Source organism: Perca flavescens, chromosome 8 (genome assembly GCF_004354835.1).
Source record: "Perca flavescens isolate YP-PL-M2 chromosome 8, PFLA_1.0, whole genome shotgun sequence".
NCBI lineage: Eukaryota > Metazoa > Chordata > Actinopteri > Perciformes > Percidae > Perca > Perca flavescens.
The window spans coordinates 11,700,713-11,713,173 of NC_041338.1; the positions used below are offsets into that span (position 1 = coordinate 11,700,713).

Below are 12,461 nucleotides of genomic sequence, written 5' to 3' on the forward strand. Positions count from 1 at the left end.
TGTTTGTAACGAAATAACAGCAGTCTGTACACTTCAAAATCACAGGTATTATACACCGTTTGAACTGTTTCACAAAAGTAAAAAGACGTACCCAGGGATTATTGGGTATGAGTGGGTGTGGTCCTCCAGGAGGCGCTCCATTAGGTGAGAAGAGGTCTGGTTTACTGATCAGGGAATAATTTCCCTTGTCATTGACGCCAGGGTGGATGAACCTACAGTTCATACCCCAAGTGCAATTTCCTGGAGGAAACAAAATGTACCAGTGTAGTTTAAATCATTTGCAGGGAGTTGATAACACAGACACAGGTGCCAAGAGTAACAAAAAAATAAATTATTTTGGGGTACTTTCTTCGATTAAAAGGTGCCGTAGGTAGGATTGCGAAGATCCAGGACTTAACAACTTCTCAGTCCCTCCCCCCTTCCCGATAAAGCTCAAAACGGTCTCCTAAGCCCCTACCCCCACAAGGGAGAAGGACTGTGTGTGGATGAGCAGTGATTAAACCGCAGTTAGCCTTTGAGAAAATGAAAGCTCAGATGGGCCGATCTGGAATCTTGCTACTTATGAGGTCATAAGGAGCAAGGTTACCTCCCCTTTCTCTCCTTTGCCCGCGCAGAGAATTTGGCCCACCCATGAGAGAGAGACATCATGGCTTTCAAACGAGCAAAGTGGCAGTTGGTCAAGGACACACCCCCACCTTGCCCAATTACCACCAATGAAAAGGGTATTACAGACATTTATAGTAATGCTGTATCCCCCTTGTCTATTCTTTACCTAAAGATCAGTAGAACAATTGTGAACCTTTACATTTGTTGTTAAAGGACTATTAAACTGCCTTTTAAAACTACTCTGTCTATATGTTGTTGTTTTTTATATGTATATTAAGTACAACAGCTCCCCCTGCTGTAGAACAACTTGCATAAAGCTGACAAACCATAACATTCCTCACATGTTCTTCATCACAGTAACAAAACAGATATTATTACAATGTTAGATATATCTCTAAATTATACAGATAACCGTTTTATAGTTATCATTAAATATTCAAGAGGTTTGAGAATTGTAGTCATTGTTCAGAGTGAAATCATTAATTATGTCTGGTCACTGTGTCTAATCTTAAAGATCCAACAGCATTATTTGCGTTCCTGTGTTAGCAAACTTAAGGCGTAACTCTTTTTGTGAATGTACTTGAGTCAAACTTTTGTTTAAAAGCATATTTAGGATGGAAGCGCCACTTTTAAGATTTACCGTATTTTCATTTTTTGGTCAAGTGGCCTTTTGAATGGGAGTGGTAGGTGCACTTTTATGCTAGCCTCAAAATAGCTATTTTTAAAACACTAAGAAGGCTCGACACAACATGAAACTATGCTCGAAGTATCACCAGGGGCTCTACACCTTAAACGAAAGCATTGACAACATTGTTTGTGTACCCAGAGTTTACTAAAAAAAGAGGTTTTGAACAACTCACCGTAGCTCTTGTTGTTTCCGGCCGCAGCCATTTTATCAGTCAAAAACAATTGATTTCCGGATGCAACGTAACAGGGAGGAGAGTAAAGATGGAAAGCTTTAGGAGCTTTCCATCTTTACTCTCCTTTCTGTTCCATAGAAATGCACGGATAAGTCGGCGTTTTGTCGTTATTGAAAAACAATATTGACCTTGTAGTTGAAAAAGGAGCCTCATCGTTTTGACTGCCGAGGTGGTTGTGGCCGGAAACAACAACATCTGTTGTGAGTTGCTCAAAAACCTTTTTAGTAAATCTGTGTACACAAAGAATGTTGCCATTGCTTGTGTTAAGGTGTAAAGCTTCTGGTGAAACTTGAAGCAAAGTTTCATGTTCTGTCGAGCCTTCTTAGTATTTCGAAAATAGCTATTTTGAGACTAGCATGAGAGTGCCCTATCACTCCCAAAGGCCATTTGACCGAAAAACGAGAATACGGTGAATCTTAAAAGTGGCGATTCGGTCCTAAATATGCTTTTAAACTAAAGTTTGACTCACGTACATTCACAAAAATACCCTAGGATGCATTTTGGCGAGAGTTATGCTTTAACAGAAGTCAAAGCCTGTTATGTTTACTTTTGGCACTTCTGCATAGGCTTCATTTTCAGCACCAGAGGGTGCCACTTGGTAGGAATGTTAATTTTGACAGATAATTACTATTAGTTAAACAGTTTAAAACATTACAAAAGAACATTTTTAACTAAAAAAAAAAAAAAAAAGTTTGTTGCATGGTAAAAGAAAAATTGCAATTTATTTCTTAACTGCTGGATAAAAGTTGCAAAGTTTGAACTAGCAAGTTGCGTTTTGAGCTCCTTTTTTTCTGGACAGCAGCCACACACATGTTGATGAGTGACAACTGACGGCAGTCCTACACACAGAGCATGCCAGGCAGACAGAGATGACTAGGGCTGGGTATCCGTGACTAATACATTACATGTTACGTTTGTAATTGAAATTGGGTATTGAATGACGAGGCATTTTTCGATACTCAATACTTTAGAGGCAAATCGGTCAGTGCCTATAAATTATCGAATTCGGTACACAGCCCTACAGATGACACTGACAACCTCGCAGGTGGAGGCAGGACAGCTGCATACTTGTGTCGGTCGCTGGGACGCTCAAGCGGTTCCAGGAAAACGGCTGCATGTGCATGCAACATCTGGTTGCGCGACTTGTATTAGTGTCCGTGAGCATGTCCGAGCCTCCGGGACAGGTAAACGGTGACTCAGTTGCCTGCTTGTCGGTTCACGGTCAGTTAACAACGGTCGGCTTTCGGTCAGAAAAATAAATCAAAATTGACACCCCCTACACGTAAGTAATCAGTTGTAAAAGCTTTTATTCTATTGGTGTCCCACTGTAAATATCAGGAATAGAGTGGTTATTAAAAGAATTCTGACTGTGATATGTACTGAGTGAGACATTTTACTGTTGAAAAATTAACTCATCAGTGCTGTCTGGTGGCCAGTGTGGCACTGCAATTACTGGTTACTTACCAGCTTACATACACCTACTGATGTATCTGTCATAAGTTAAATTTGGCAGATAATATCGGCCATGCTAATGTGTGTGTGTGTGTGTGTGTGTAGCTCTGGGATGAGACCTGCTCAAGACCACCTACCTTTGATGAAGAACCTGCAGATGGGACGTGGTCTGATCTTCCTGTCCGAGGGATCTTTGACCTCCCCCTCCTCCAGGTCATCATCCTGCCCACAGATACAAGAGGCAAATCATGACACCTTAGATCGTATAATTGTATCGTAAAAAAATAAGGTATCTAGAGAGTGTGTTATTTGTATTTAATTAGTGTAGTGCGGGGTCAAAAAAGTTGGGACAAAGATTGTGCTTGTTTGGACGGGCAGATTGCCCCCAAATTTACAGAAGGCCATCAAAGCACTTAATATAAAGTAATATGCATCCCAACTGTACACTACTGACTTACTATGTACTTCTTCCTCAGAGGAAAACACTGTATTGCTGCTCCCATTCAAAGTATGCCTGTTTGGAAGGGGCCAATTGCTTGGCTTTCTCCAGAACCATTGTACCCCCAAATTACTAACAGAAGGCCATCAAAGCACTTAATATTAGCCAAGCTGGATCCGAATATTCGTTCAATGTTTAGGTATTTGATTTTCAATTTTGGGATTCAAATATTCGTTTCCATGCAGGCTTACTGAACGGGATAATCACAGACCAATAAAAGCCCGACCTTGTGTGTTCCTTAAAAACACCCATACTGACAAGTTTTGTTGTTGCAGGAAACATTCAGCTGTTCCACAAACTCCTGGTTGGCCACAGCAATAAGTTATAAGTTAGTGATGTTTCGTTTACTGAACGTTTCACACCGACCCTAAAACACACTGACAAGTTCTTCCACGGTTGGCCAAAAAGTTAAGTCTGTCTCAACTTTTGCGTTTTTTTGAGTGTCCCCTCTGCGGCAAACTCCGCCGCAACCTAACTGCACTACCCCCATTTAAAATGAATAGAAAGACATGGCCGGCTGTGTGTATGAGGCCTTAAGCAGCTAGCTGCTGGCTAATTTATGCAGCACTATGTCGTCCATCTCAGCCAAGAATGAGAAATGTTGAGTTACAAAGCAAGCAGTCTGATGTGTGTAGAGGTCTGTAATGGTTAAACTGTATTATCCTGGGGTCGTTTTCAGGCGATTTGATTAAAAGTAAAGATAGTACAACCGTTCATAACACTAATGCTCTAGTGAAACGTGGGCTTGGCTGAGCATTCATTCACAGACACTGTGGAAGAATTCACTCGTCAGACAGTCCGGCAAAAACTCCGGTCTTTACATTTATTTTGAATGCCTAGAGCAAAAAGTTAAGACCGATTTAAGTTTTGGAAACAAAGCAACTGGACGTCCCCCTGCGGTAGACAATCGTGTAACCGGAGATCAGACTCGTTAACGTTACTGTAAACAGGAAACATCACTGCCACAAAAAAAGTTGCAAACACTATGGAGGGTAAAAAACTTAACACAAGCAGTGAATTGCCGAGTAGTTTGTGTAACAATAGATGACTGTGTCCTGCAACAACAAAGCAAAGTCGCTTCAACTCTCGCTTTTTTTTTTACACCCCTCCCTGCCAAACTTCAATTATTCGCTGTTGATAAGTACCGAAGCTTTGAAGCTCAAAAAAAAAAAAAAAAAAAAAAAAAAATAAAAAATAAAAAAAAAGGTATAGGTGGTACAGCCCTACTTAATATGCAACCACACTTTATAACCTAGTACTGACTTTCTGTGTATTTCTAATTCAGATAAAAACATTGTACTGCATTTACCTGACAGAGAACGTGTAGATTCGGAATTTACTCACAAAATATCACAATTAAAATGTGGAGTAATCACAGACATTTGCCTCATGGATTCATGGTGCGGCCATTAGCAAATATCTGCGTCAATCAAGCACCAGAACCGGACCGAGTAGCCTACAGAAACAAACTCGCACTCACAAAGAGGGAGTGCGAGTGTGTTGCTTAAGAGAGAGGTGGGAGAGAAAAGGTGGAAGGCAATGCAAATAAAAGTTTTTCTTTAACTACATTTTAGTGTCGCTTTTTTGTCAACGATATTGCAGTGTTTAATGACGGTGGTGCTGTCGCGTCATATATCGTCAGCTCCGAGATGACGTTATCTTCTGCTCTGTGCTTAGAAGTGGGGAATTTACAGGTCATGGCAACTTAAATACTATAGTGTCTGGCTTTTTGTTAAAAAAAAAATATATACAACGAATCGATAAAATCGATAAAATTTGATTACTAAAAAAAGTTGGCAACGAATTTAATTATCGATTCGTTGTGTCGCTCAACTATTAGGCCACCTAGTCGCGGAGATAAAAAAAAAAATTTAGTTGAGTGCGGAGCAGCGCGGAGCGAAAGAAAAGAAAAAAAAGAGCAGAGCGGGGGTAGAGGAAATACGGAAAGAGACCGGAGAGACCCGTAACGTTGTTCTGAAACACTCGGCGGAGGCAGAGAAATCAGTACGACCCAAGTCATCCAAGGTGTGGGAGCATTTCACACTAAATAAATCAAAAACGTGTTAATTGCAAGATAAGCAAAAGCGACACGGCATGGCACGGGCGCACCACGGTGATGAGTCAGCACCTAAAACGTAAACATGTTTGAGTCCTTGATGAGAAGGAAGGGAGTTCAACAGCAGGGTAAAGTCACTACACTATCCTACTTCTGTTTCCGGTCTGAAGTGAGGAACGTACCGTCCCTCCAGTAGCTCTTCTGGTGCTGCCGTTTACTCGTTATCCAGCTGACTAGCATGACAAGCTAGCGTTAGCTCGGTGGTATACTTTGCAAGACTAAAGACACTGTTTTATTCACTCGCTTTTTTTGGCCCATTAATTTTTCAATCTGTTATTTATATATTATATGCTTTGTCCCATATCAGTTATTGTTGACAAATATAATAGTGTGTGGTGTATAAACAAACTTAACTTGCACTTACTACAATGATGGTAATAATTTAATGAATAAGTGTGTGTGTGTGTGTGTGTGTGTGTGTGTGTGTGTGTGTGTGTGTGTGTGTGTGTGTGTGTGTCTGTCTGTCTTGTCTGTATCTGCTATTACCTTTACACATTACCTTTACACAACTATTAACTAAAACAATAAGTCAGCATGTATTGAGTTGATGTAAATTAATGCTTTTTTTTTTATCAGATTCATCGATTAATCGAAAAAATAATCGACAGATTAATCGATTATTAAAATAATCGTTAGTTGCAAACATTTTTGGATTGATTTACCATCTGAAATAAAAACACAAACCAAACTGAAAAAATTGAATAGAAAAGGTGAAACACTGGCTGAAAGAAAACCAAACATGTAGCCACTGAGTCAGGTCCATAAATGCAGGAGCACGTACACACACACGAACACACACACACACAGACACACGCGAACACACACACACGAACACACACACGCGAACACACACACACGTCCCTGTTGTAATGTATTGTTTGTGCTAGATGCCTGGCTGTTTGCGCATGGCTGCCAAGGTTCACCCCGCGGGGCGGGGTCTGGGAGCTTAACATGTAGGGTTGGGACAATTTGCCGACGTAATTGATGGCTTGTTGTCAAGCATTTGTGTTTTTATTAATCATTACTTTATTAGCCTAATTGGGTGGGGAGAAAGCTAGGACTCTCCAGCTTCTCCCGTAGCTCTAGGTGCATGTGCTAAATCGTGTCTCCCCCAACTGTAGCACTGTCTTTGATAATTGCGCAACCAGGCCAGATTGTTTGTTTGTTTGTTTGTTTGTTTGTTTCTTTCTATATATATATATATATATATATATATATATATATATATATATATATATATATATATATATATATATATATATATATATATACACACACTCTAGTGTTGACAAAAATGCCTTTTTATCAAGTTTCCTCTTTGCGAAATAGTTAAGCTTGGCTTTTATTGTGAAGCGAAATAGTCTGAGTTAATTCAAGCAGGACTTTTTCCATGACTGATGTTAATGGCCAACCCTTCCCCTTTAAAGCTGCTTACACACCAACCAGACAACCGACCGTCGGCAGAAAAGGCAGTTTGACTGATCAGTCTCCCCAAGTTGGTCAAAAAAGTGCCTCGGAACACACCAAAGAGACGAGACGTAATACGTCTCCATAACAGCAGGCGACGCTAATCTGTATTGTTGCCCAAAAAAATGAAACCGGCAGCTGATTGGACAAGTGCGTTACGTGAGTCTGTTTTCTCCAGAAATTCAAAGCCAGACTATTATGGAGGCTTGTTCATAATCTCATATTGTACTAAAATAGTTCACCGAAGCATGTTTCTGAAAACATTTTAAGCGAGAAATAGGCCACGCAGTTGCTGAATCTGTCTTCATTTCAGCTCAACAGTTTCAAACAAGATTTTCATCAGATTTTGAGAGACTATTCACGCTCATTCGGCTCCCAGTTTCCGGTTTAGCACTCTACCAATCAGATGGGTCATTTGAGTCTGACTGCCGGCAGTGCCCGCCCCGCCGATTATACATGTCAAATTGGCCAGAATGAAGGCCGACGGCCCCTTGGACGGACGACGGCACGGAACACGCTGAACAGACTCGAGTCACTGACCTCGCCAGACTGTTCAACAGCTGATTATCGGCTCTGTGTGCTGGAAACTAACGCTAATCTACAAGTGTGTCTGATATAACGTCATTTACACCGATTTAAGGGTTCCTGATACATAGAGTTTGTTGCTAGCGCGTGACATGCAGGCTCTGCATGCACAGCGAACCACTAATCACAATCAATGTTGATCAATTAATCAAACAACTAACGACCCAAGCCCAATTTGGCATTATTTATTATATCAGACATAAAAAACAATAAACTAGGACATTTTTAGAAAATAAATGTGACCTTCAACAGTATGTGCCAGTGCACTGTCACACGGTCAAAGTAGTACGACATCACAGGTGAAATAAATATGAAAGTTTCCCAACTCAAATTCAATAAATACATGAACAAACTCTGTTCATGTAACTCTCAAACCTGAACTGTTTCAGAATGATAAGGCATCACATACCTGTCAAGGCAGCTTTACTGTTATTTCATGCCATGATACTCTCTCACTTATCCTACTGTGTTACTGTATGGGTCCAAGCCTCTCAGATTCATAATAATTATATACATCATAACATTATTCAAACAGGCACTAAAAAAAATAATGGATCAGAAACCAACAATGTGGCACCACTGTTTGATTGTACAGAAATACAAGCTTTTAAATTTTGATAGCTTTATTAAGTTCTCTTTCTTAAATTGACTTTTAAATGCACAAATAATCTAGCTCTCGCCGTACTTTGTCCTTTTGTGACTAAAACAAATACAACGAGAGTGGCCACAAGGGGAGCAGTAGGTGGCAACTGCATAGCAGAGGGGTGCCAAACCACTTTCGGCCAGTCACGTTTTTTTTAGTGATAAGTGACACGTTTTTGGATTGATTTACCATCTGAAATAAAAACACAAACCAAACTGAAAACATTGAATAGAAAAGGTGAAACACTGGCTGAAAGAAAACCAAACATGTAGCCACTGAGTCAGGTCCATAAATGCAGGCACACACACACACACACACACACACACACACACACACACACACACACACACACACACTAATGTATTGTTTGTGCTAGATGCCTGGCTGTTTGCGCATGGCTGCCAAGGTTCACCCCGCGGGGCGGGGTCTGGGAGCTTAACATGTAGGGTTGGGACAATTTGCCGACGTAATCGATAACGTAAATGATGGCTTGTTGATCAAGCATTTGTGTTTTTAATAATCATTACTTTATTAGCCTAATTGGGTGGGGAGAAAGCTAGGACTCTCCAGCTTCTCCCGTAGCTCTGGGTGCATGTGCTAAATCGTCTCTCCCCCAACTGTAGCACTGTCTTCGATAATTGCGCAACCAGGCCAGATTGTTTCAGATATCTCACGAGTCCTTTATAACGTCAGTTATAACGGCCCACGTATTAACAAATTGTTAAAATCGGGCTTGGTAGGGCTTGATTTTTTGTGCCCGATCTAAGCGTTACACCCAAGCATGTGCGATTATCAACATAGTGACACGCAATGTGTTCCCACTAGAAGCCCAACGGTACGTTAGTCCGTTGATTCGTTTTAATGCCCCGCTATGACTTAACATTAAGCATCATCAAACGCTGTCAGTCGGTTGTGTTATTCTTTTGGTTTACCATCATCATGAATTATATTAGACACTCTGCAACTTGCCTTATGTTGGATTTATTTGATTTCATATGTTGCTAAAATTGCACTTTTTCTTACTGTAAGATTAAAGGGTGAAGAGCTTGGATGTTAAACAAGAACTTATTCATTATTTTACCTACTACTGTTTTAAAAAAAAAAAAAAAAAAAAGCAAATACAGGGTACTCTTTTTGCACTTGCTCTGTTTACTTTAAGTTTTTATTTTTGTATTCCTCCTGAAATTGACTTTATTTTGTTGTTGGATTGATAGCCTACATCTGGCTTCAGGTTGCACTACTAATTAATTTTTCTTGAACAGTGCAGTGTTAAACAATTTTAATAAATAGAGATTTGAACCTTACTGAAATGTGTTTGTGTAAATGGTTAATAATTGAGCAATGGGAAAATAATCGCGAATTGAAACATTGCAGTGCGCTGCTCATGTAATGTGGTCATGAATCTGTGAAATGTTGATGTAATATATATTAGTACACAATGCATCTGCTGCATGATTGTGTAACACACACTATGTAGTTCTTTAAAAAAATATATATTTGGATTATCTTTTTAGAAAGGCCTGACCAGGGAATGGGGTTGCAAATTAGCCTAATGGCTAGAAACATTTTATGCAACACATCTACACATATTGTTATGGCTTTGACTGTGATAATTGTGTATGTAATAATGTGCGCTGCATTGTCCCTGACAAATAAACAAATAAAAAAGTATTTTGAGGACATAATATATGGGCGATATTCTAGGGTTGACAATTGGTGCTTTAACAAAATATCTTCATACTTATAACACAACAACTAATAACCCACAAATAACTCTCTTTAACAGGATAAAACACCATAGCACACAACAATTTCTAACACTAATAATTTTACATTTATGGGTAACATTACAGTTGCTAGCTAGCCAGGTAGCATAACAGTCTGTTGTTCCGAAGGTTTTCGTTTCTAAAATAAATCGGACATAATTTAGCCACTGTTGTTGCCCGTCGCTCTACCATTACTTGGTTGCGCTAACGTTACTCGGCCGTGCCAACGTTAAAGACATGTCACTTCAAGCAGCGGAGCAACATTACAAACGCAATAACAATCCAGCTACGGTCCCGCTACAGACCGTTGAGAAAGACGGGTTCAGAGCAATGATTAAAACACCAGATTTAAGATGTCTTTCCTCCCTGAAATACGTCCGCCAACCTGCTAACATTATTCAAACAGTGAAGGAGGCTGACAGAGGAGCTACGTTCAGTCGCCCACTTTTCTACAACAAACTAACGTTACCCGTGGCCAAGGTAGTGTTTATACAACTAGCTTACAACTATTTTGTTTTGAAAGGGAAACAATGTTAAAGTTGTTTGTATGTGTATTCATTCGATTTGAGTTTATTTTACTATTTTGCAGTTTGCACAATGAAAATAGTTTAGATTCTGGAACTGTTTCATGGATTCCCCTTCATTTAACGTTATTGCATAACTTTGTGGAGCCAAGCAAACCCTTTAATTCAATTCAATTTTATTTATAGTATCAAATCATAACACGAGTTATCTCGAGACACTTTACAGATAGAGTAGGTCTAGACCACACGCTATAATTTATTATTTATTATTTATATTTTAGTAATCAAAGCTTTTAGTAAGCATGATGACATTAAAATGTTTTTGTGATATTCTATGTACTCCTGACAGTAGAATAAGCCATTATAAACCTATATAAAAAGGTGGCCCAGTCAAGCAAAAGAAAGAAAATACCGTGATATACCGTGAAACCGCCAGAATCTTTAAAAAATACCGTGATACAAAAGTTTGGTCATACCGCCCAGCACTAGGACAAAAGATTTGAGAGAGCACAAAAATAATTCTGAGCTCTACCCAGTCTGCAAGTGAACATTCAAGAGTGCAAGTGCATAGATTCATAGGAGCAAAATCCGATTTACGTATGCAATTCCAATAGTGCACGTTTGTTTCTGAGTCTGCTCTCTCAAGTTTCTTCTGCTGTTTTTTGCAGCTTCTGGGCCCTTGAGATCGCAAGAATTCACTTACAAAAATCTGCAACTTTTACAATCTGTGACAAGACACCCTTGCATCCTGAGATCAGAATCATGTCTTTTCATGTTAAAGTCGGCACAAGGAAAAAAGGTTTTTTTAATATACTAGTGCAGTGCCTGTTCATTACATTTGAGATTTAGATATGAAAAATATTGAAGTATGTTGCCATTTTGACACATTGTAGCCAAAAAATAACTCACAAAAGGCCTCCAAATCACTTATTTATACTTATTAATATGCAACTTAACTGTATACTATTACTACTGTGTACTTTTACTACAGACCGTGAAATGTTGCAGATTCAAAAGATAATTAAAACATGGACTATAATTCATTAAGCTATCCAGCATTATGATGTTAATATTCAAAGCTCCACCTTGAACAGATATGGAGTACATTTCACTCTGCAAGACTACCCACTTATACCCTTTTTCCACCCAAATTTGTGTGTGTGTGTGTGTATATGTATGTATGTATGTATGTATATATATATATATATATATATATATATATATATATATATATATACACACACACACGTTTTTAAACACCTGTAAAAAAAAAAAAAAAAAAAAAATAAATAAATAAGGGGGGGGTTAACCTCCAAACTGCGTGATATGTTGCTTCTCCACCGCAGTATGAAAAAAAATCTAGACCCTCACAGCCCTACTTGCCGCTCCACCAGAAACATCTGTAAATGCACAGTAGGGTGCAGAGATTATTTTTCATAACAACAACAAAGTTTTGATAGTAAGTTGTATAGTTAGTCACCTTAATATCGGTGTGGAAAAAACAATGGGCGATCACCCCTCTAATCGATGATATACGATCTGATTCCCAATAGCCACAAGCCTAAAGAACATAAATCAACAGCTGCAGCCAAGAAAAAGCTGCAGGTGTGTCTGCAGCTGCAGGAGGGCACATAGAAGAAGAAGAAAAAAAAAAAAAAAAGTCTCTAATTTGCCTGCTCAACCGCTGCTCTCGGTTTTGCTCAGCACCACTCCTCGATTACCATTTTGTATTTCATGTGAAATCACTGTAACATACATATTCTGATAGCCCGGTTTGTCCCGAAAAAAAAAGGTGATATAACATGCTTGTGCATTACAGTATTAAGGTTATACTTGCATTTTAAGAGCTATTTAGTAATTGTGCCATTCATAATCTGAATAGT

At 39.1% G+C, this 12,461-nt stretch overlaps 1 protein-coding gene across 7 annotated transcripts in view; it reads right to left on the reverse strand.

Moving 5' to 3' along the window:
* Nucleotides 1-12,461, reverse strand: part of zc3h18 (zinc finger CCCH-type containing 18) — a 55,144-nt gene that overhangs the window by 38,630 nt on the left and 4,053 nt on the right. For all 7 annotated transcript variants that reach the window (XM_028584749.1, XM_028584751.1, XM_028584754.1 and 4 more), the window contains exons 3-4: nt 3,116-3,200; nt 92-240 (exon numbers count right to left, since the gene is read on the reverse strand). In XM_028584749.1, coding sequence (XP_028440550.1) covers nt 92-240; nt 3,116-3,200 — 234 coding nt within the window. The remainder of the gene's footprint in view (nt 1-91; nt 241-3,115; nt 3,201-12,461) is intronic.